The 21,254-nt window shown below is 41.8% G+C and overlaps 2 protein-coding genes across 3 annotated transcripts; both read right to left on the reverse strand.

The window, feature by feature from the left end:
* Window positions 1-192: 192 nt before the first annotated feature.
* ssuh2.1 (ssu-2 homolog, tandem duplicate 1) lies at window positions 193-13,374 on the reverse strand. 2 transcript variants are annotated; one of them, XM_066671612.1, is made up of 12 exons: window positions 13,310-13,374; window positions 6,972-7,064; window positions 6,700-6,784; window positions 6,469-6,598; window positions 6,318-6,378; window positions 4,786-4,910; window positions 3,929-3,991; window positions 3,323-3,402; window positions 3,033-3,125; window positions 2,803-2,908; window positions 1,764-1,871; window positions 193-1,397 (listed from the first exon to the last, which is right to left on the reverse strand). In XM_066671612.1, exons 1-12 carry the CDS (start codon window positions 13,332-13,334, stop codon window positions 1,263-1,265), a joined length of 1,104 nt encoding a protein of 367 aa, XP_066527709.1. In that variant the 5' UTR covers window positions 13,335-13,374; the 3' UTR covers window positions 193-1,262. The 2 variants fall into 2 exon arrangements, with proteins under 2 accessions (XP_066527709.1, XP_066527710.1); XM_066671613.1 differs by lacking the exon at window positions 13,310-13,374 and adding an exon at window positions 7,633-8,217.
* Window positions 13,375-13,597: 223 nt separating this feature from the next.
* ssuh2.2 (ssu-2 homolog, tandem duplicate 2) lies at window positions 13,598-20,682 on the reverse strand. The gene is made up of 13 exons (XM_066671547.1): window positions 20,568-20,682; window positions 20,290-20,336; window positions 20,057-20,158; window positions 19,782-19,851; window positions 19,561-19,690; window positions 19,410-19,470; window positions 18,974-19,095; window positions 18,826-18,888; window positions 18,639-18,721; window positions 18,457-18,549; window positions 16,855-16,960; window positions 16,653-16,760; window positions 13,598-15,109 (listed from the first exon to the last, which is right to left on the reverse strand). Exons 1-13 carry the CDS (start codon window positions 20,588-20,590, stop codon window positions 14,969-14,971), a joined length of 1,149 nt encoding a protein of 382 aa, XP_066527644.1. The 5' UTR covers window positions 20,591-20,682; the 3' UTR covers window positions 13,598-14,968.
* Window positions 20,683-21,254: the final 572 nt, after the last annotated feature.

Raw genomic sequence — 21,254 nt, forward strand, 5'->3', positions numbered from 1 at the left:
TCCCTCTATCCTCCCATTCTTTATTATATATATATATATATATAGCCCCCTCCAGGGTGTGTTCCCGCCTTGTGTCCAGTGATTCCGGGTAGGCTCCGGACCCACCGTGACCCTGAACTGAAGCGGTTTCAGACAATGAATAAATATATATAATAAATAACTCCATCAGTATCGCCATTTTTCGTTAATCCAGGAACAGAAATGTGTTCAGAACCTGGCTGGTATTTTACACCACAAGACGTTGGCATAATAAACATGGCATGGCCAATATTTCCTGAAACCGGACGCGTTATTATTAATCAGAATAAACAGAAAACGTGCGCTACAGGAATATTTATCCCCCGCACCCGACTGGCTTCACACGCCAGCTTTAAACCATTCCTCATCTGCTTCCTTTCAGACCCAGCACTGAGTTCTGATGTTTATTTGTAAATGGGAGTTGGGTGTAAAGGGCAGCTTTATTGAATTCATTTTTCATCCCCAGCGTTTTTCACAGTGAAGCCCAAAGTTACATGTCTCAGCTCACACACACAAATATACATACAGTCATTCCTGTAATTCATTCATTTGTATTATACACTCATTTCTACAGTGCCATTCCTGAATGAACGCTGGTGACGACGTGTAATACATGACAGCTCTGTTAAATATACAGATATTTAGATTTTAAAATTTCTGGTTAACAGAGGATATAAATTAAACAGGTACATACATGACATTCACCACACACACACACACACACACACAAATAACCTCAGAAAGCATTTACACATACACAAGTGGTTTGACTTCACAAAAATAATATCTGCAAAGAAAAAGTATTGTATGACGTAGTTGTAGAGGGTGAGGGAGAATGTGAGTTGGAGAAACAGAGTGAGAGAGAGAGAGAGAGAAAGAAGAGGGTGAGGGAGAATGAAGAAAGAGATGGAGCAAGAACCTGAGAGAGACAGTGTAGGATCAGACAGTAAACAGAGGGAGGTAGAGAGAGAGTGTTTAATAGTTCTATTCCGGATTAATATTGTAATCCCTGTGATACACAGTGTGACATTCCTGTGTAAAATCTGTTCACAAATACACCACGAACAACTCAACAAAATGTGTTTTTAAGAGATGGTGGACCACAAAAAATGTCCTTTGCCCTGAACTTTTTCATTTCGTGACTTTTCACGGGAGCCGAGGCTAATAACTTTTCAGCGACAGTAGTCTCAGCTCCAGCTCAGATCTATAGCAGTGACTGAGGACGGTAAGGCAGAACATGACTGTTACAGAATAGCGCAAGACGTCGGGTATTTACTGGTGTAAACCTTGTTTTCCATTCCATAGACAAAATAATCATAGTCTTTTCCATTGTATGAGTAGAAAGCATGAGTAAGAGGCACCAGCTCTATCGTCTGTCTCTGTGGAGAGAGAGAGAGAGAGCGAGCGAGAGAGAGAGAGAGATTCGTGAACAAAATCACCGCAGATGCTGTGGCTCTACAATCAAGCTGTTGTTGCCCCCTAGTGGACACATAAGTAAATACAGTCCCAGGGCGTGTATAATAAAATTTTCAGCTCTAAAATCTAACAGGCAAAACCTCTGACATTCAAAGCTGTGAACTAAGCTCAGCATAAGCCTGAATACTCATTAAAACCATGACCTTCCTGCAACTACCTGCCAACCACTGCCTACAAATGAACTTCTTTCAATTATCGTCAATAATAATGACGTAAATGATTGATTGGAGCATTTACGGTACTGTGTTGTTGAGTTGTGGCAGTTTTACCTGCTGCAGGATGCGACTGGAGGCTGAATATTTGAGCAGATGCTCTTGAATCGCTTCTTTAGAGGCGTTACAGATCTCCTGGTCAGGGAAGCCATCTACTGGATACACCTGAAAACACAGCTCTGCTTAGAACTATTACTGCAGTGTTAATAATACACTAATACCACTTTTAATACTGTAATAATATTATAAATATCTAATATTACTCTAATTCTGTTATTCCTAGTAATACAGAAATTTTGAAATATTAACTAACATCATAAACAATTTTGTAAATATTGTAATAATCGGTATTGTTATAGACTAATGCTATAATTCATTCATTATCTGTGACCCTTATCCAGTTCATGGTCAGAGTGGGTCCAGAGCCTACCTGGAATCACTGGGCGCAAGGTAGGAATATACCCTGAAGGGGTCGCCCGTCCTTCACAGGGCAACACAGACACACACTCACACCTACAACCACTTTTTTGAGTCGCCAATCCACCTACCCAATGTGTGTTTTTGGACTGTGGGAGGAAACCGGAGCACCCAGAGAAAACCCACCCAGACACAAGGAGAACACACCACACTCCTCACAGACAGTCACCCGGAGGAAACCCACGCAGACACAGGGAGAACACACCACACTCCTCACAGACAGTCACCCAGAGGAAACCCGCGCAGACACAGGGAGAACACACCACACTCCTCACAGACAGTCACCCGGAGGAAACCCGCGCAGACACAGGGAGAACACACCACACTCCTCACAGACAGTCACCCGGAGGAAACCCACACAGACACAGGGAGAACACACCACACTCCTCACAGACAGTCACCCGGAGCGGGAATCAAACCTGCAACCTCCAGGACCCTGGAGCTGTGTGACTGCGACACCTACCTGCTGTGCCACCGTGCCGCCCTGTTATAGACTAATGCTATAATACTCTTTTTAAAACTACTACAATAACACTTTAAATACTGATCTAATGGTACATTTTAAACATCACTGTCGTTCCTAACAGTCTGTGCTTAAAGGAACGGAATGAATCTTTACCAGGAGACTCTCGTCAATGAAGAACACCTCCCCAGACACTTTCTCAAACTTCTTCAGAGGGAACTCAGGCTGGTGGTCGGGGACAAACTCGTACACTTGGTTCTTCCTAAGGGACACGGTATGTATTATATAACACACACATATATACAAACAAACACGTTACAAACATTAGCTTCTATTGTTTCGACCTTAATTAAGGCTTAATTACACGTACACTCTAATGAACCTACCATGTGACCGTGAGCTGAATGAAATGTAAGAGTTTTTTATGTCCGCTGCACTTGCGGCATGTCTTATGTCCGCTTCCATGGCACCACGTGCATCTACATCCACAGGAATACAATATTTACTTATCACTGCTCTGCTTAAATGAGTGTGGATTAGAGGCTGTCTGAGGAATGTAAAAATAATGTGATATTAGAGAATTATTATTAAAAATATTCATAAAACACACAATACATCACTAGTCAGCAGCAGATGAAAAAGCATTAATGCCCCTGTGTCCTTTTTATTTACTCACACTCTTCGTCCTCCGCCATGACATCCTGCACATCGTCTGTTGCGGCCGTGTCCAGAACCGTGACAGGACATACACTGCATCTAAAGATCACATGTTCAGTCATGTGACTGTTTACACTTTCTCACTTTCACAATAAAACCCTGTGTCTCCAACATGGCGGCTTTAAAGAAGGAAATAGTACTATTTTTATTATTTTAATGCAAGTTAAGGACAAAATTATGCATTCAAAACACTTTCTATTGGTCAATCCATTATAAAGATTTGAGAAAATATAAAGGACATTTAGTATTTGCAGATTATGATGAAACATGGGAAGTCAAAAACAGACAAAGTTGGACGCTTTGCTTCTGCCTCACTTTTTTTTATAAGTGAGTTTGTACTAAGAGGCTTGTCATTCTTTAAGTCACTAAAGGGAAACACATGGACATTTTAGTCTGTGGTTATAGCTCACACAAAGCAGACACAGGAAATGGAGATAAGGTTGATAAGGAATGGAATATTCCTTTTATTATCAGTGGTTACTGTCAGACAACAGACAACACAGCTCTGTTTTACCATGAACTCCAGCTGTAAACTGGATCCAATAAGGTAACTCTGTTTACTCACTCGTCCTCTTCCACGGCAGTGTGTGCAGCGCACGCGTCCCTTTCCGTGACAGCTGTAACAAGCCTGAAATTACAAGAACTATAGATAAGAAAAAGAAAGAAAACAAGCTCAGTTTCACAGCGAGCAAGTGTAGCACCCCTTCAGACAGGTCCTCGGCCAATCAGAAACGGTTATGGGCCACTCTCATCACTTACACTGACTGACTACAGCGCAGTTTTTCGTAAAAGACATGGCACTCATGGCAAATATAAATTGTGCATTAACATATATGTATTTAATTGTTTCTCTACATTCTAAGACGAATCAGCACAGTGGAGCAGCAGGTGGTGTCTGGTGTGTGGTGTGTTCTCTCTGTGTCTGTGTGGGTTTCCTCCGGGTGACTGTCTGTGAGGGGTGTGGTGTGTTCTCCCTGTGTCTGTGTGGGTTTCCTCCGGGTGACTGTCTGTGAGGAGTGTGGTGTGTGGTGTGTTCTCCCTGTGTCTGCATGGGTTTCCTCTGGGTGACTGTCTGTGAGGAGTGTGGTGTGTTCTCCCTGTGTCTGAGTGGGTTTCCTCCGGGTGCTCCGGTTTCCTCCCACAGTCCAAAAACACACATTGGTAGGTGGATTGGAGACTCAAAAGTGTCCGTAGGTGTGTGTGTGTCTGTGTTGTCCTGTGAAGGACTGGCGCCCCCTCCAGGGTGTGTTCCTGCCTTGCGCCCAATGATTCCAGGTAGGCTCTGGACCCACTGTGACCCTGAACTGGATAAGGGTTACAGATAATGAATGAATGAAAAATATTTACATTATTTCAGAAATGCTTATAGAAGGTTTTTTATGCTGCACAGGAATCATCAACACTGTGTTTAGAAAGTTATACCTTTACAGATGAGGTGTGTGGAACGCGTACTTTCTGCACTGTATCAGTGAATTTTGGAGGATACTGAACTTCCACTTGCCACGGCTGAGGGATGACGCCAAACTGGGGTCCGTCCACAAACTGCCCTGATGAAGAACCAGAAGAAAGAGCCTGTTAAATGTGTGTGTAAGTGGTATTAAAACAGTAGTATATTCTGAAATGTAAATGTACTCACACAGTTAATAAAATAAATAGTAGCAGTGAAGCACATTTCTATTTATTTCTATAAACCTGTAGATAAAGGTCTGTATCTTTGATGTCAGACGGGTGTTCGCATCATTAAAGACGGAACCTGAGGAACAAATTCTCACTGTGGGATGTCTTTTGGTTTGTTTTTTTCTTTTATCAGCTGCAGTGGCTTGTCAGTGCTGCTCTGTTTCTACATAAAACCACCAACAGGATTCAAATTTCAGCTGCTCCAGGGCACCAGGGCCTCAATCCACACCACACAAAGCCTCCTGAAGTTCTAGCTGTTTTTGCCTCTACTGCAGGAAATGGGAAAGTGTGATGATAATATCCTCTGCTGGAGGTTTGATTTCCAATGCTGCACACAGACTGTCTGTGAGCACTGTGGTGTGTTCTCCCTGTGTCTGCGTGGGTTTCCTCCGGGTGACTGTCTGTGAGGAGTGTGGTGTGTTCTCTCTGTGTCAGCGTGGGTTTCCTCCGGATGATTGTCTGTGAGGAGTGTGGTGTGTTCTCCCTGTGTCTGCGTGGGTTTCCTCCGGGTGACTGTCTGTGAGGAGTGTGGTGTGCTCTCCCTGTGTCCGCGTGGGTTTCCTCCGGGTGACTGTCTGTGAGGAATGTGGTGTGTTCTCCCTGTGTCTGTGTGGGTTTCCTCCGGGTGACTGTCTGTGAGGAGTGTGGTGTGTTCTCCCTGTGTCTGCGTGGGTTTCCTCCGGGTGACTGTCTGTGAGGAATGTGGTGTGCTCTCCCTGTGTCCGCGTGGGTTTCCTCCGGGTGACTGTCTGTGAGGAGTGTGGTGTGTTCTCCCTGTGTCTGTGTGGGTTTCCTCCGGGTGACTGTCTGTGAGGAATGTGGTGTGTTCTCCCTGTGTCCGCGTGGGTTTCCTCCGGGTGCTCCAGTTTCCTCCCACAGTCCAAAAAAAGTGTGATGATAATATCCGCTGCTGGAGGTTTGATTTCCAATGCTGCACACAGAATTCGTGCATCTCTCTTGTGGCCCTTATTTGGTTTTCAGGTGTGATCTGTGGCTGAGAGGAGAGGAAGAGCTGTCGGTTCCTGGTGTCTGCAAGTGAACAGATGGAAACTGAGCACGGAGGCCTAAGAATGGCACGGGCTGCTGGTAGATCTAGAGCGGTTCATCAGGGTTTCAGGGTCAGTGGGGCTTCTGGACTCAGCCGAGGCAATAACGTGCAGCGTATTTCACTCAGAAATAAGAACAGCACCAATCAAGCCTCTGTTTTTACACAATGAAAATGAATGAACGTATGAATCGAATGTTTCTGTAATGTTGCATATTAATACCGTACATACCTGTATATATCTCACACTCCCAAGCACTCGATCTGGACTCAGTGAAGGTTTCCAAACGATACTAAAACAAGAACAGAAAGCTCTGTCATTATCATAACATGACAGCGCTGTTGCTGTGTATGAAAACAGCTCAGTGAGGGGGAATATTCACACGATAAACTGTAAACGGCTTCAGGTCCTTGAAGACCAGGTTTTGCGCTGGCTTGCTGCTGTACGTCCACTTTTTCCCCACAAACTTCAGCAAAGCCTCTCTGGCCACGTCTTCAGACACCTGCGGAACTCTGTGTGTCCAAGTACAGTCCAGTTTTATACGATGTACACAGCCCTACACCTCAAACTTTCAAATTTAGAAATATGTTGTGTATGTAAAATAGATAATTACATCACGTTAAGGACGGATACATTCTTGTCGTTTTCAGGGTGAGGGACGAAGTCAGGAGGAGGGGGACAGATCTGGTCTGTACAATCTGAGGACCAAACAAGAACAAGACTCTAAAACTGTAAAAAGATTCCTATGTTAGTAGCATAGGTCTAAACTATCACTATAAGTGGCTTTAAAGAGTCTGGGATGTGGTAGGAATCCAGTTTTGCAGCAATAGAAGCAGTTTAAATGTCAGCTGTAATAGTAAAGATTTATAGACATTATATCTCCACCTCCTTTATTGTCCTCATATCCAGAAACACTGTCAAACCAGCCTGGCGGGGGCGCTGTCGGACCCTCTTCTGGAATGCTGGGATCAAATGCACCTATTGAAAAACAGATGAGTACATTCGGCTAATATTCCATATTAATATTTGATGGTAATATACTGGTCAGTAAAGGCATCATCGTGTTATAATTGTATGTTAATGTTATCACATCAGATGTGGACTTGAAAAGTGTCAGTCATCAGCACCCACCCACTTTTTTTCATATAGATATAAATTTTTCATCACAAGATATAACCTTTAATTAATTAAGATTCATTAAGGTCCAGTGAGAGAAAATGTTCTCAAGCCAAGGTCCGGAACATAATGTATAATCTGCATATGATCAGTGCCATGTCCTGTACATTAAAGTAGCCTTGTTGTTATAGCAATATGTCTATGTCGTTAACAGCTGAAGTTCAAATCAAATTATACTTTTTACTAATAAGATTTATAAATATTATAAATAACAAATACTCTAAATAAAATCTCCTTTTCTCATTTCAAGTACAATTTACAAATAAAACGATTTTAAAGTAAATAAAGTCTCTAATGACTTCAACGGTTGTAGTTGACGTACTGCTTTTCAATAACCAGCAATCTGATTGGCTGGAGGGCGGGACTTTACCCGTTAGCAGCGAGCTCATTTGGCTCTTAACGTTGAAGGAGGGGAATCCATGTTCATTGTTATTAAAATTTCACCCCGTAATCGTTCCGTTATTTTTAAAGTTTCTGGTTGTAACTCCCACAACACCGTCGTCCCGAAAGTGTCCCAAAAGAGCTTTTATCACGTCCCTTGGGCTGTTTTTCCTGGCCCCAGGACAGCGGCGTCTGGACCCTGCCCTGTGTTTGTCACTCACTGGAGTCACAGCGCTCATTATAATGCACAGATCTGATTGGCTGAGGAGCCTCACGTGTGATATTCAGAAACACATGTGATTGGTCTGTGAGTTTCCTGGAGCGCCAAACCTACAGTCTTCCACATAGAGAGAACCAACACTAGTGATGGGAATTTCGGCTCTTTTTGGGGAGCCGGCTCTTTTGGTTCGGCTCTTCATAAAGAGCCGGCTCTTTCGGCTCCTAAATGGCTCTTTGTTTTACCACTTATTTCCACTGGTACAGAACAATATTACCTACATTTTACATGACTATATGGACAAAATATTATTGTTCAATATTAAAAATAATAAATAGTGTTGCAATGGCCAATTGTTTCTATGACTGTCTTGTAATAACTCACTGATTGCACTCACACATTCAGTTGTATAAATAACTAGATTTTTATTTAAACACCTTAATAAAAGATCACTTGTAAACTCTGAAATACAGCCAATGGAACCCAAACCCTTTGAGGTATTACAAAATAGCTTACAAAATTAAATAATCATCCATTTCTGGGTAATATAATAAACAAATACAATGCAAAGTGCAAAACATCAGCATTCAACGGTAGTGATTAAAACAACCACAACTGTCAACAAACATTTAACTGATTTAACATTTCCTTCTTCTATTTTTTGGAAGGCAGTAGGGCTGCAACTAATGATTATTTTGATAATCGATTAATCTGTCGATTATTTTTTCGATTAATCGATTATTAATCGGATAAAAAGGAAAACAAGCCAAATTTGGTTTCCTGTCTGTTACTAGCATATTCAGGATACCATCAGTGAGAACAGCTGCTTGCTGTAGTGTGCAGATCTTCAAAACATAGTCTGCAATGCTGGGCTGTTTTTATCTGAGGTGAGAGAGAAAGTGTAGATATGAACATACAACTTTTTTTAAGTTAATAACTACTGATCTAAAATGCAGACAACAATGCAGGCAACTTGAAATTACATAAATGGACATTGGATGATGCTGCCATGTGCTGAGAATAAAAGGGAAATTCAGCTAACACATATGATCAGATATGGTTAAGATATTTAAGATTTTAGAGAACTAATGTAATTGTATAAGGAACACACAACCTACCATTATTAATAATTAGTGTTTACATGAAGAATTAACCCAACCATTACATTAATATATTTATCAATATTTAACACAGTGTATGTAATGTAATATACACTTATAATGTAATATACACTTGTAATGTGATACTCAAACACTAACACGCAATGCCAGTCAGAAAAGACCATGAAAATCGCTTTAAATATATTATTTTAAAAAATGTTTGGATTGCTTTTTTTTTAACTCTGAATGTAACTGCCGCCACATTTAAGGTGGAACGGAAAACTCGCTAAATACAAGAGTGATATAAATTTACTAAAAATGAGACATCTAGTTTAACTACTCTAGCAGGCTCTAGTGACATTGAGTGAGAGAAAAAATAGAACTTGTCGCTAACGTTACCTTGACTAAACCCACGGCCTGTTTTGGACCTGCTGGTCGAGCTGGGGGGGCTTGTTCGCTAAACGCGAGTGTAATATCAATGATGTGCTGCTGTGCCATGCGAGATCAGCTGTGCACATTTTGCACCTAACGCTGTTTCTTGAAGGCGTTAATGTAAAGTGTCCCATACTTTTGATGACTTGGGTCGTACATTTTCTCTCTGCTTGTGCTAACATTATCCTCTGCTGTGACCGCCTCCGCCATTTTTTAAACCATTCTTCCAGAGTTCGTCACGCGTAGCAACCGTACCTATGTGTATAATAACTTAGACCCAACTAATCGTTTATTAAATTAGTTGCAAACTATTTTAACACTCAATTTTAATCTATTTAATCAATTAGTTGTTGCAGCCCTAGAAGGCAGATTGGCATTCAGGAAAACCAAGTGTCTCAGCTTTGCTTGGTGTTCTCTGATTGTTTGAATGACAAGCCTTAGAAAAAAATGGCTCGGTCTTAAACGTGAACCGGCTCTCATCGTTCACTTACAAGAGCCGGCTCTTTGAACCGGTTCGTTCGCGACCGACACATCACTAACCAACACCACCTCCAGCATCCACAAAATCTTCCCTCAGAAAAGTTCTCCCACCCAAGTACTACCCTGAACCTGCTTAGCTTCAGTGGATTAGCATGTTTGTAGGTGCTTTTTAAACACAAGTGATATAAAACAAAACATTCTCCGCATGAGCCGAATACAACCCACACCCAAACAGAAACTAACTGAAGAGCAGAGTGGAAGAGGGTGGGTCAGGAAGGGTCTGTGATACAGAAAAACAGTCAGAGAGGAGCTGAAGACATTAAAGAGGAAACAACACAGGATCGAAGACTGAAGCGAAAACATACAGAAGGAACCCACTGAGGAGAAAAAGCCCAGACACTGAACAAGGGACAAATAAAATTAAGAAAGCAGAACAGGGACATTGTTTTAACTCCATGGCAAACCATCATAGTGGACTTTTCTTTCCACGAAAAGCCATTCTTCTCCAGAAAGTTTACTCCATAATCAGTCTATTCATGAGCTTGCTTTCCCAGTGCCTGTGGCATACAAAGTTATAAATACAGTATTTCTCACTCTTTCACAATACAGCTAACAAGGGGGACAGAAATAGCAGCGTAAATGGGCTTCCTTCAGAGATCATACTTAAGATTGATATTTCAGCTAAAGCAGAAGAATGGGGAGTGTTACTCCGGGTGGATGAAGGAACAATGCACTCAAAATATATCACTGTACGTAAAGTCAGGAGCGTAGAGGAAAAGCAAATTATTTACAGTCATTTTTCTGATTAAACTGGCAGTGGAGATCCATCACTACGGTAAACACATTATTACAGAAGAGGAATGTCTAAAAAAAAAACCTCTAATGTAAATATAGTGTTTAGATTTAGTGGTGTGTGTGTGGTGATGTTTAGTCTTGTTAGCGCATGTGTGTTAGTGGTGTTCGGTCTTGTCAAATCACATTTCAATGCATCAACACGTTCTATGTGTGCAATATTAACTCAACTCTGTTTGAGTTAATTGTTAATTGTTTGAGTTAATTATGTCATATGTCTCAATGGAAATATGACATAATTAACTAGTGTTGACTTTGTGATATAGTTATCAACTGCACCCTGACACAAAGCACTGGATCCCACTGGTTTCTATGAGTCACTGAATGAGACACAGATTAAATGTACACTAATGCAACAATGCAGTATTCTCCAGACCTTTCCACCTTCTGAATAACACCTGACAATGAAGGAAATACATTTAGTCTGTGAACTCACCAGGGACTGTTTTATGGTGCTGTGTGTTGTTGAGTGTTACAGGTAGAGATGGAATTCTCTATGTTGCTTCCTTAGAGGCGTTACGTGTATTTGTACTGAATTAAAGGTAGGGTGCATATGTCTGATGGGGAAAAGCTAATGCCCAGGGACCTATTAATCTCTGTGTGTGTGTGCTATTTGTCCAGACTGCGTGGCACTACAACGTAACAATGGATGAAATAACACATAAATGTGTACCCCTGAGAACAAGTACTTGTTGAATGCAGCCTGGTACTTAACACACTGTAACAATGACGTCCAAAGCAATAACAGCGCCTGTGCTGAGTGGAGGAGAAAAGGGCTGGTGCTGGGTACAGTCACAGATAACGGCTAGGGTTCAAACCCATGTGCACGACTTCTCGTCTGAGATAAATAAATAATCTGTTATTGATTTATGGAAATATGACTTTTAATGCACCGTCAGCTGGTCAAGGTTCATACATGCTTCTGACTGATTATCCAATCAGAAGGCTGACTTCTGTTGTGGCAAGCATGGTGGACTCCCTCCCTGGTTTTGTCAGTGCAGAATCCCCTGGCCTAGGTCTCCTCAATTACACGATGCCTTCAGTCTGGAAGGGTGAGACCAGTGCACGCTTCTTCCAGGTCTTGGAAGCCATTGCTTCTCTTTGAGCCAAGGACTGGATAAACCAGTGGAGTGGAGTGGGCCATCTTACCAACTGTGGTTTCTTAGGCTATTAGCCTCCAACATGTGTGGCATCACTGAGGAACCACTGCATATAATCCAGGACTTCTCTACAAAGAGCTCACTTTAACTTAATCTGTGACACAACTGCATCTTAATGAAATGCACCCAAACTAGCTATAGTTTTATAAATATAAGCTTGTGTTGTCTTTGTCGTGTTTGCAATGTTCAAGAAAGTAATTTGGCTTGAGTGGAATTTGGCTCTTCCACAAAAAAAACGAACCCATACTCAGCCAACGAGGCTGTGGCCAAAAGAGCAGTGTTACAGAAGAGAAAGCTATAAAGTAAACAGGATTTCTGATGGCTGACTGAAACCTGCTGTTTCCATTCACTTCCCCAACTGTGGAGAACTCCAAACTAAATAAGATTTCTCTATAAAAAGTGAATGAAATATGTGGTTTGTTACTGGATCCTGCCTCATGAGAAAAAAGGTCATAACCTTTTTCAGAAGCTCACTCGCGAATGAATACATGCTTTGCTTAAAGTTTATCTATGGTCTCATGCATAACCATTTCATGGAGTTTATCATCCAGGGAAGTCACAAGATAAATTATGATCTATAAAAGAACTGAGGAACTCAAAGAGCTGGAGGCAACGTAACACCCTGCAGTTTTGTTTGCACCAAATGGACTTTGAACCTGACCAAAAAAGGATTAAAAGACACAGAAACGATTGGACTCTAGTAACCGTGCCGGACCAGGTAAACCACCACAACTGTCCCCCCAAAGATACACGTACATACAGCTTGTATTTGAGGGGGACAGACAGACAGAGAGAGACAGACAGACAGAGAAAGACAGACATAGGGCCAGTCCTATATCTGATCTAAACAAATCCATTAGAGTATTTGAGTCCATCCCTTCACTCTGGAAAGATGACACACTGGGTCTGAAAGGATATGAAATGCTTAAGGTGCCCTCACTGAGAAAAGAAAAAAATAGGCACAAAAGAAAGCCTTCAAATCAATCTAGAAAGTTGTGTTTGCACTGCTCTCACATTAATGGACTGAACAGACTCCAGCGGCCAGGCCCCAACATCACGGAAGGTGCCTGGTATTAATAATAAAAAAAATAAAGATAAAAGAAATAAATTATAAATACATTTCTAATTCTGAAGTGGAGGTGTAGAAAAGCATTCCTGTAGATTCCTTGGAAAAGTGAAAGCAAGTCTCCTGCAAAGAAGGAATGTTGCAGTAAAAGAAAAGAGTGGACACTGATATTACATTATCTGTAAACTACATGTGTCTTGCTCTTTTTCTGATGATGAAAAGTGGTTAAATCGTTGCTCCTGACCTTGGGCAAAAGAATGTAAGGCAGAATGTGAAATTATAAAAAAAACTGGAATAGAGGAGACTTAAAGCATGTTCTAATTTAACAGATTAACGCTGTTAACAATCGACTAACTCACCGATGTCTTCATCTTTCTCCTCCATGTCTCCAGCTTTCTCTCGCAGTGTTAACTCCAGAGGTCTCCAGCTGCTTTCCACTGAGGCAGGATTATATAAACAAACCCGTGTGGCGCTCACAGCAAGCCACGCCCACATTCTTGCTGTTTTACAGCAGCCAATGGGCGTGGAGGTTGTAGCATGTAGGCGGGGCGTGTAAAACCCGCCATAAGTCAGACTCTCCACTTTTCCTCAGATGTAAACAACACCAAAATCGTGTATATTTAGATATTTTTTTATTTAATAAATGGTTATACATACGAAAACACACCTAAACATAGCGGTGCTAATGGAAAGTGTCATGTTTATAAAGCAGTGATAAAAATATATGTATAAAGTTGAGAATGTACGCTCACACACTTCCCAGTTTGGTAGCTGTATTTTCTTGGTTTGTTCTCACAAAACATTTCAGATCAGTTTAACAGTCATGGGTTCTTAGTAATAGACATTTTGTGTTACTTTTTTATGAAGAAATGTCATGATCTCTAGAGGAAGTTGTGCTATGGAGCAACAGCTAATTGCACAGTGTATGTGACAAAAAAAAAAAAAAACTTGGTTGGAGAAAAAAATGTAGCTCATCACAAAATAACCCACAATGCACTTGAAATGTATAATAAACCTAGAGGAGGAAAACAGAAAAAAATATATAGAAAATATTTAGAAAAAAATTCTAATATAGTTGCAGGAAAAATGGAAAAACATAAATTACACCAACTACTTAAACTGGAGTAGGTCGAATAATTTGAAAAACAAGCTCACGCTGGCTGCGAAGTAAATACAGGAATGTCTATTAAACCCAGCACAGCAATGGAAGTGTGTCGACCATGACTTCTTGAAAACAATGAAATGACAACCCTCAAAACAACAAGAGTGACCAATCACAAAGCAGCACAAGAGTAACAAATGTAGTAAAAGCCACCAATGTAAGACAATGTAATATAACAAAAAAACAAAAAACAAAAACAAACAACTATTCAGTAATAAAACTATAATAACTCAAATTCTAAACAGAAATGTAAGTATAATCTGTTGAAATTTCTCAGAAAATTACAAATTCATCACCTCTGGAGCTAAGAGAAAGTAATATGTAATGTCCTGGTGTTTAAACTGAAATGTGTATTGAAATGAGTGACAAATTTAAGCGGCTAACAAACAGCTAAAAACATTTTTGTTTCCTAAAAATGGGGCTTTGACCTATTTACCTTTCCCTGAATTACACCAGAGCCATGAATATGTAATTAAAAGCAAGCCCAAACAAGAAGACCCAGTAAACAAGGAACGTCAAGGACAAGAACAAGTAGTCTGTCTGTCAAGGACATATTTTAAACGTCAATGGACGTCCAAAATCCATCTTAATAAGTTAGTTAAGTGGTGACCAATCGATAACGTCAGTGGACGTCCAAAATGGCTTTTATACAAGTAATTTATTTCGGGACCAATTAATAACGTCAATGGACGTCCAAAATACGTCTAATAGTTGTCTTTTCAATGTCTGTGTTTGCGCGTCTTTTCAACTTTCATTTTCAACCTTAAGAGAACGTTGATTAGACGGCAGTCATTACGTTATTTCAACGTTGAATCAACGGCTAAATGTTTACTGGGGAGCATCCTGATAGAAAGGCTTAGGAGATGGTGCAGCAGCACTTGGCAGGGTATTCCTTGGTGAAGACGTTATGTTCAGCTCCGTAGACAAAGAAGATGTGCGTCTTCTCTTTCCATGCGTAGTGCACTCGGGTGACGGGGATCAGCTCGATGGTCTGTCTCTGAGAGAAACCAACACAACACTGTTACTTCATCTGTTTCATTTGCTCTTATACTCACATAAACGTTAGGCTAATTTCAGTTACATCAGTAACAGCACAGATCAGCTTTAGACCTTCAGTAGACCTTCTATTGATTGTGGAGCAGTGGAATTTCTGCTGCTGTTTTGCCCCTTTATCCATTTCCAGTTTGTCAAATCAGCACCAGATACACAACCCTGCATTAAGTGCATTAAGCCCAGCGTGGGGCGCTGTTCTGATGACTGCCTCGCCGCAAGATATACCTCATACATCACTTTTATTGTCTTTTACTTATTTAGTTTGGACTGTAAATGTGTCAGTGTGAACACTAAGCAGAATTCAGCTGTAACTATGTGCCATTTTCTTGTTTGGAAACTAAGCTACGAGTATAAACACACCTTTAGATGCTTTCCACAAATTATTCCGTCCTCCTATAACCTTTTTTTAAAAAATACAAGAGATCCATTTCCATCTTCCATCAGTTTTCAGTCGCACGTGTGTCCACTGGCTTTTACTAAAAAGTGCAATCAATTTCTATAACAGAATATTGCAGTCACAGCGGCCCATTATCTCCCAAGTGTTTTCCCAAGATACAGCTAATGAGGGTAATGACCTGTAGATGATCTTTCCATTAATGCTGGAGGAAAGCGAAGTGAGGCAATGTAAGGCGTCTCCACAGACAAAAGCAATGCAGCTGGACTCAAGCCAAAATGAGGGGCTTGGGAAGGGGGAAGGATTAATGCAGAAAAACAAAACCACAGTTCGACAAAAGCTCCACGAAGGAATCCAGTAACAGAGAAAGCCGTGTGTATCCGAACACCATGGAAGATAAGCTGAGTTACAATAAAATAACAGGGCTATTTGAAACCTGTGCATTTGACATGAATTTAATTCCTAGCTGCCGGGGTGAGGCCCAGCACGATAAATTACTAGCAGCTGTTCTTAAAGGGACAGGACAATGTCCATACATCAGAATCTATTGTACTGATACCGCAGGTCAGTGAAGAAGACGTAGCAACACAGGCTGGGGATAGATTACAATCACTGCAACTGTCAGGAGTGTCTTCTACCCGCGACTGACCCAGTTCACCCCCAACAAAACAGACCAAACTTCAGCCTTCCTCTTTAAACAGAAAACCTTTAGCTCCACCCTGTCACAGTCTGTTCAGTTTTCTATTGTCTTTGCTTTTGATTTTTCACTCTCATATGCATGTGTTTTGCCCTTCTGATGGTTCCTTGTGTTTTCCTGCGTTCTCCCTGCACACCTCGTTATCCTTGTCACCCGTGTGTGTGTGTGTGTTTTGTTTCCTTGGTATTTAATGTGTTCACCTGTTTCTCATTAGTCTTGTTTTTGCATATGTTCTCTGTGTCCGTTTGAGCTTGTGTTCAGCACTGACTTTCTCTCCTGAGAGTTTTTTTGTCTCGTGTTGGTTGTAATAAATAACGTCCGCCGTTACACACCCACAACAACATAAAGGGTAACTGACTAAAACTGTTATAAAAACACCTTGTTGCGTCACTTTACCTGTTGTAGGACACGGCAGGAGGTGGAGAACTGAGCCTGATGCTCCTGGATAGCTTTCCTTGAAGCTGTGTTTACAGACTCATCAGGAAAACTGACCACTGGATACACCTGTGACATTCAGAGGAAATCGAGATGCTCAGTTTCACCTTCTCACAGGAAGTGGCTTCACTAGTCAAAGCATTAGGGGATAGGTTTTGCTCACCAGAGCATTCATGTCAGCAAGGAGGACCTCTCCAGTAGCAAACTCGAGAAGATCCACAGGGAATCCTGAGCGTTTATCCATGACCTGGACATAAATGTTGTTTGTCCTGAACAGAACACATACAACGAAAGAAACCAGGTCACGAAGTGTCATCGATACACTCTCAGAAAAAAGGTACGGTATTGTTCCTAAATAAACAAACAGTTTAAATGTACTTTTAAAAGGTACAACAGAGAATGTAATGTACCTTTAGGGACACAACAGGACTTTATCCTGTTGTGTCCCTAAAGGTACATTACATTCTCTTTTCCAGAAAGAGCGGTGAAAATGGTAGAGATGTGTTCCCTAACTGAAGGTATTGAATATGTGCACCACCACAGGGATAATTTAGCACCATCTTGTGGAGTAGTCCCCAAATGTGTGAGAGTATGTGAGTAATAGTGCCCCCTGTGGTGCAGTTCCTTTCCGTGAGTGATTGAGTTGCAAACCAGTTCAGAGAAACTTTGGAGTAATTCCACGTTTAACTAACTTTACTGCCGTCTTCTAACCAGGGCTCCGGGTGACTGTCTGTGAGGAGTGTGGTGTGTTCTCCCTGTGTCTGCGTGGGTTTCCTCCGGGTGACTGTCTGTGAGGAGTGTGGTGTGTTCTCCCTGTGTCCGCGTGGGTTTCCTCTGGGTGACTGTCTGTGAGGAGTGTGGTGTGTTCTCCCTGTGTCTGCATGGGTTTCCTCCGGGTGACTGTCTGTGAGGAGTGTGGTGTGTTCTCTCTGTGTCTGCGTGGGTTTCCTCCGGGTGACTGTCTGTGAGGAGTGTGGTGTGTTCTCCCTGTGTCTGTGTGGGTTTTCTCCGGGTCTCCCACGCTCCAAAAACACACGTTGGTAGGTGGATTGGAGACTCAAAAGTGTCCGTAGGTGTGAGTGTGTGAGTGAATGTGTCGCCCTGTGAAGGACTGGCGCCCCCTCCAGGGTGTGTTCCCACCTTCCGCCCAGTGATTCCAGGTAGGCTCCAGACCCACCGCAACCCTGAACTGGATAAGGGTTACAGACAATGAATGAATGAATAAAAAAAATGTTTCTAACCATGTGCTATTGTTTTGTTTCTATTCTCCACCCTGGGAGCGGTCAGTCATCATGGTTTCCAATTGTTCACAGGTGCTCTGTGTTTACCTGCTATAACACTTGTCATTTTTTGTGACAGTTTTCCTGTGTTTAACAATTCTTGCATTTTTGTTTTCTGGCTTAATGTATTCAAATTTGTGCTTTGCTTTAGACATTTTATAGATTTAAAGGTATCATACTATAAAAAAATTCCTATATGTGCACATGTCCACCAGCCCACACACTGTGAAAGACCACCCAGCCAGATTTCTGAGTGATGCCTTAATCTGAAAACATGGGATTAAACGTGCCGTTGATTCTGTTCCATTTCTAACGTCAAGTGCAGAGACTTTAGAATCGCCCCGCCCCCTTGTCTGAGTCCGTCCAATCACAGCGCTGGACCCATGTTTATGTGGGTGTGCAAAGGCTGAGAGTGCAGAGGCTAACCGCAGCAAATAAGAGAACTGAGTAAAAACGTTATGAAAGCAGATGCTAATGATTTATACCACTTAATCTTCAGCTTGATGTAGCAAAGGAGTTGTCCCCTTCCTTGGCACGTGTTGCATGGAGTTGATCCCACACCAGAGCAGTCTCGACACCTAGGAAAATCAGAGGTGATTACTTGTAGTCATAATAATGTAGCTGTGATCCACAGGTGCAGAAAGTAAGAAATAAAGCAGGTCCTCACTTGACTCTCCCCACACCTTGACATCGATTACAGCGTTGTTGATCTGTGTTAAATCCCAAGCCATTACACCTTTCACACTGAATCTATGAGCAGAGGCACATTCTCAGGACACAGGCCACAAGTTTGTACCCCTTACAGACCCAGGTGTTCAGATACGTGCACACACAGAGTGTATAAGAGCACCTACCCTGCCGGATGTGACACATCGGTTACATGCAGATTTGCCAAGATTCAGACAAGAGTGACAGCCCTAGAATTTAAAAGTGAGACACTTTAAGTTCATGATGTACCATGTCTTCAGTGTCATTGCTTTAATGTGGTTTTGACGTGTCTACCTTGATGGAGGCTGTATGTGGGATGCGGACGCCTGTTTCCGAGTCCTGGAACAGAGCAGGAACCGAGACAGTAATGTCCCATGGGCCAGGAGCTACACCATTCATCCCATCCACTAACTGTCCTGCAATACACACAGATACATGACACGAGAGATGTTATAAGGAGCAGGAGACATACCATACCACGTCATCTTATCATGATGTCTATTTACAGGGAAAGTAGTGTCCTCCAGGGAAAACAGTGATTAAATACGTGTTTTATCAGTGATTTCCTGTGTTTTTGAAAGCTGAACAACAAGACCCAGGTTAGTGACCCAAGGGGCTGAATCCCAGAGCTGAAGTCAATGATCCTTGAGCTCCATTGTTAAATGTGCATGAGTGCGAGTGTATGAACTCCTCACTGCGCGTTGGAAGAAAGTATCAAAGCTGTATTTACCATTATACGGTTCAGAGGCCCATTCGGTGGACCGTGTTTCAGTAAAAGTCTCCAGACGATACTGTAAGTCAAACACATATATATCATTTAAATATCACACAGTGCAATGGAAACAATGGAAACGAGCTGATGTAGTACCAAGTGTACCCACTCGATAGGTATTAAGAGCTTGCAAATCTGTCAGAACCATCTCTTTGGGAGGCTTCTTACTGTAGCAACAACTGCTGGAGGCGTACTCAACGAAAGCTTCCCGGGCGAGATCCTCCGAGATGGCAGGAATGCTGCAGAGATTCAGGAATATTAAAACTAATTAATACACCTCTAACCGATGTGATATGTGATAGAATAAATACAAAATGCCTGTGCTCTTACTCCCATTGTCTGTTTGGTGAGGCAGCAGGAGGCTGTGGATGCTGAAATCCCACAGGTGGAGGTGGAACATCTGCAGCCATAATAGAAAGTGTTAAACTAAGCAGGAGCAATAGGACAATGTTATTAACACAGTAATAAATATGCGCACCACACATTCTGCATAAGAACATATTAAAGACAGATGCAGCTGAGAGGAAGCCCTAGGTTTGACCCAGGACCCACAAAGGAAAAAGCACAAGGTGTCAATGTGCAAAATAATGCAGTTTGTTTAATACCATGGTAACCAGGGCCTAGATTTTCATAACCAGGGACCGCAGGTATCTCTTCTGGAGGAGGGGCTGTGGCCTCAAGCCCTGAGCCTTTCCACTGACCTGTGGCTTAAATACAGAGAAATGAAAGCTTCATTTTCAGCTCCTTCTATGAAAGTTTACCTGCTGATCTGGGTCCTGTAGGCGATGCCACACTGTACAGTGTAAAGTTACAGTGTAAAGGATATACAGTTTATTACCTGTATTGGCCAGTGCTGGATGATCATACTTTGGCTCGTCTTGGTCACTGTATCAAGTTCAAAACAGACCTCCATGAGTTTGTGGACAGATACAGACGAACCTTATATACAACGTCTGATCTGAAGTCCTAATATAAGCTATTGATAACAGAGGAGTAGAAATGTTTGCAAAAGTTGTCTACAGATCACCTCTGCACTTCACGTGAAAGTAAAAGTATTTATGGAAACTTCCCAAAAGTCAAACCCATTTTATAGAGAAGTACTATTCTTTCACTCACCTCAGCAGATGTGTTTTGTCCATGTTTGTGTGGAGTAGCGTTTTTTCAGTAAGGTTTCACTTCTGAAGAAACGCGTCGTTTACTCGGTTTCACTCCGCCCGTTTTCAGACCTGCTCCGCCCATTATTCTGGACGGAGAACTGCCAGGGAACGGGTGGGAAAACAAATCGTAATTATGTAAACGTTTTCAACCGCTTCCTGAAGCGGAAGAATGAAAGGCATATTTTCATATGCTTTGTATCGGGCACAACAAACTGTGTCTGAAAATGGACTTTTATTTTAACGTGTCAGGACATGCTAGCAACAAAACAATGCTAATTCTGCTTAGCTTTTATGTTGATAGGGAAAATAATAGGAGGCAGAAATTGGCAAATTAACCCAGTGGTAACTTGAGACCAACTGGGTAACCAAATACCAACTGAATTTGTGCTTTTACTCAAACAGCGAGCACATATCTGTCCACTGTCGTAAAAATGGCGGGCACACCACTGACTGTAGACCACCATCGAATCTTTGCAAAGATTCTGAAGTGACATTAAAAGAATGAAATCTGACCTCCTCTCTAATCTTTAGCTCAAAGCCTGTGGGGGTCTCAGAGGGTTTGAACCAAGTCTAAAAATGAAGGATATTAAACATGGTTGATATCGATTATTCAGAGCCCACATTCCAAAGTTAGACAGTTGACAGA

This window comes from Hoplias malabaricus, chromosome 5 (assembly GCF_029633855.1).
Source record: "Hoplias malabaricus isolate fHopMal1 chromosome 5, fHopMal1.hap1, whole genome shotgun sequence".
Taxonomy (NCBI): Eukaryota; Metazoa; Chordata; class Actinopteri; order Characiformes; family Erythrinidae; genus Hoplias; species Hoplias malabaricus.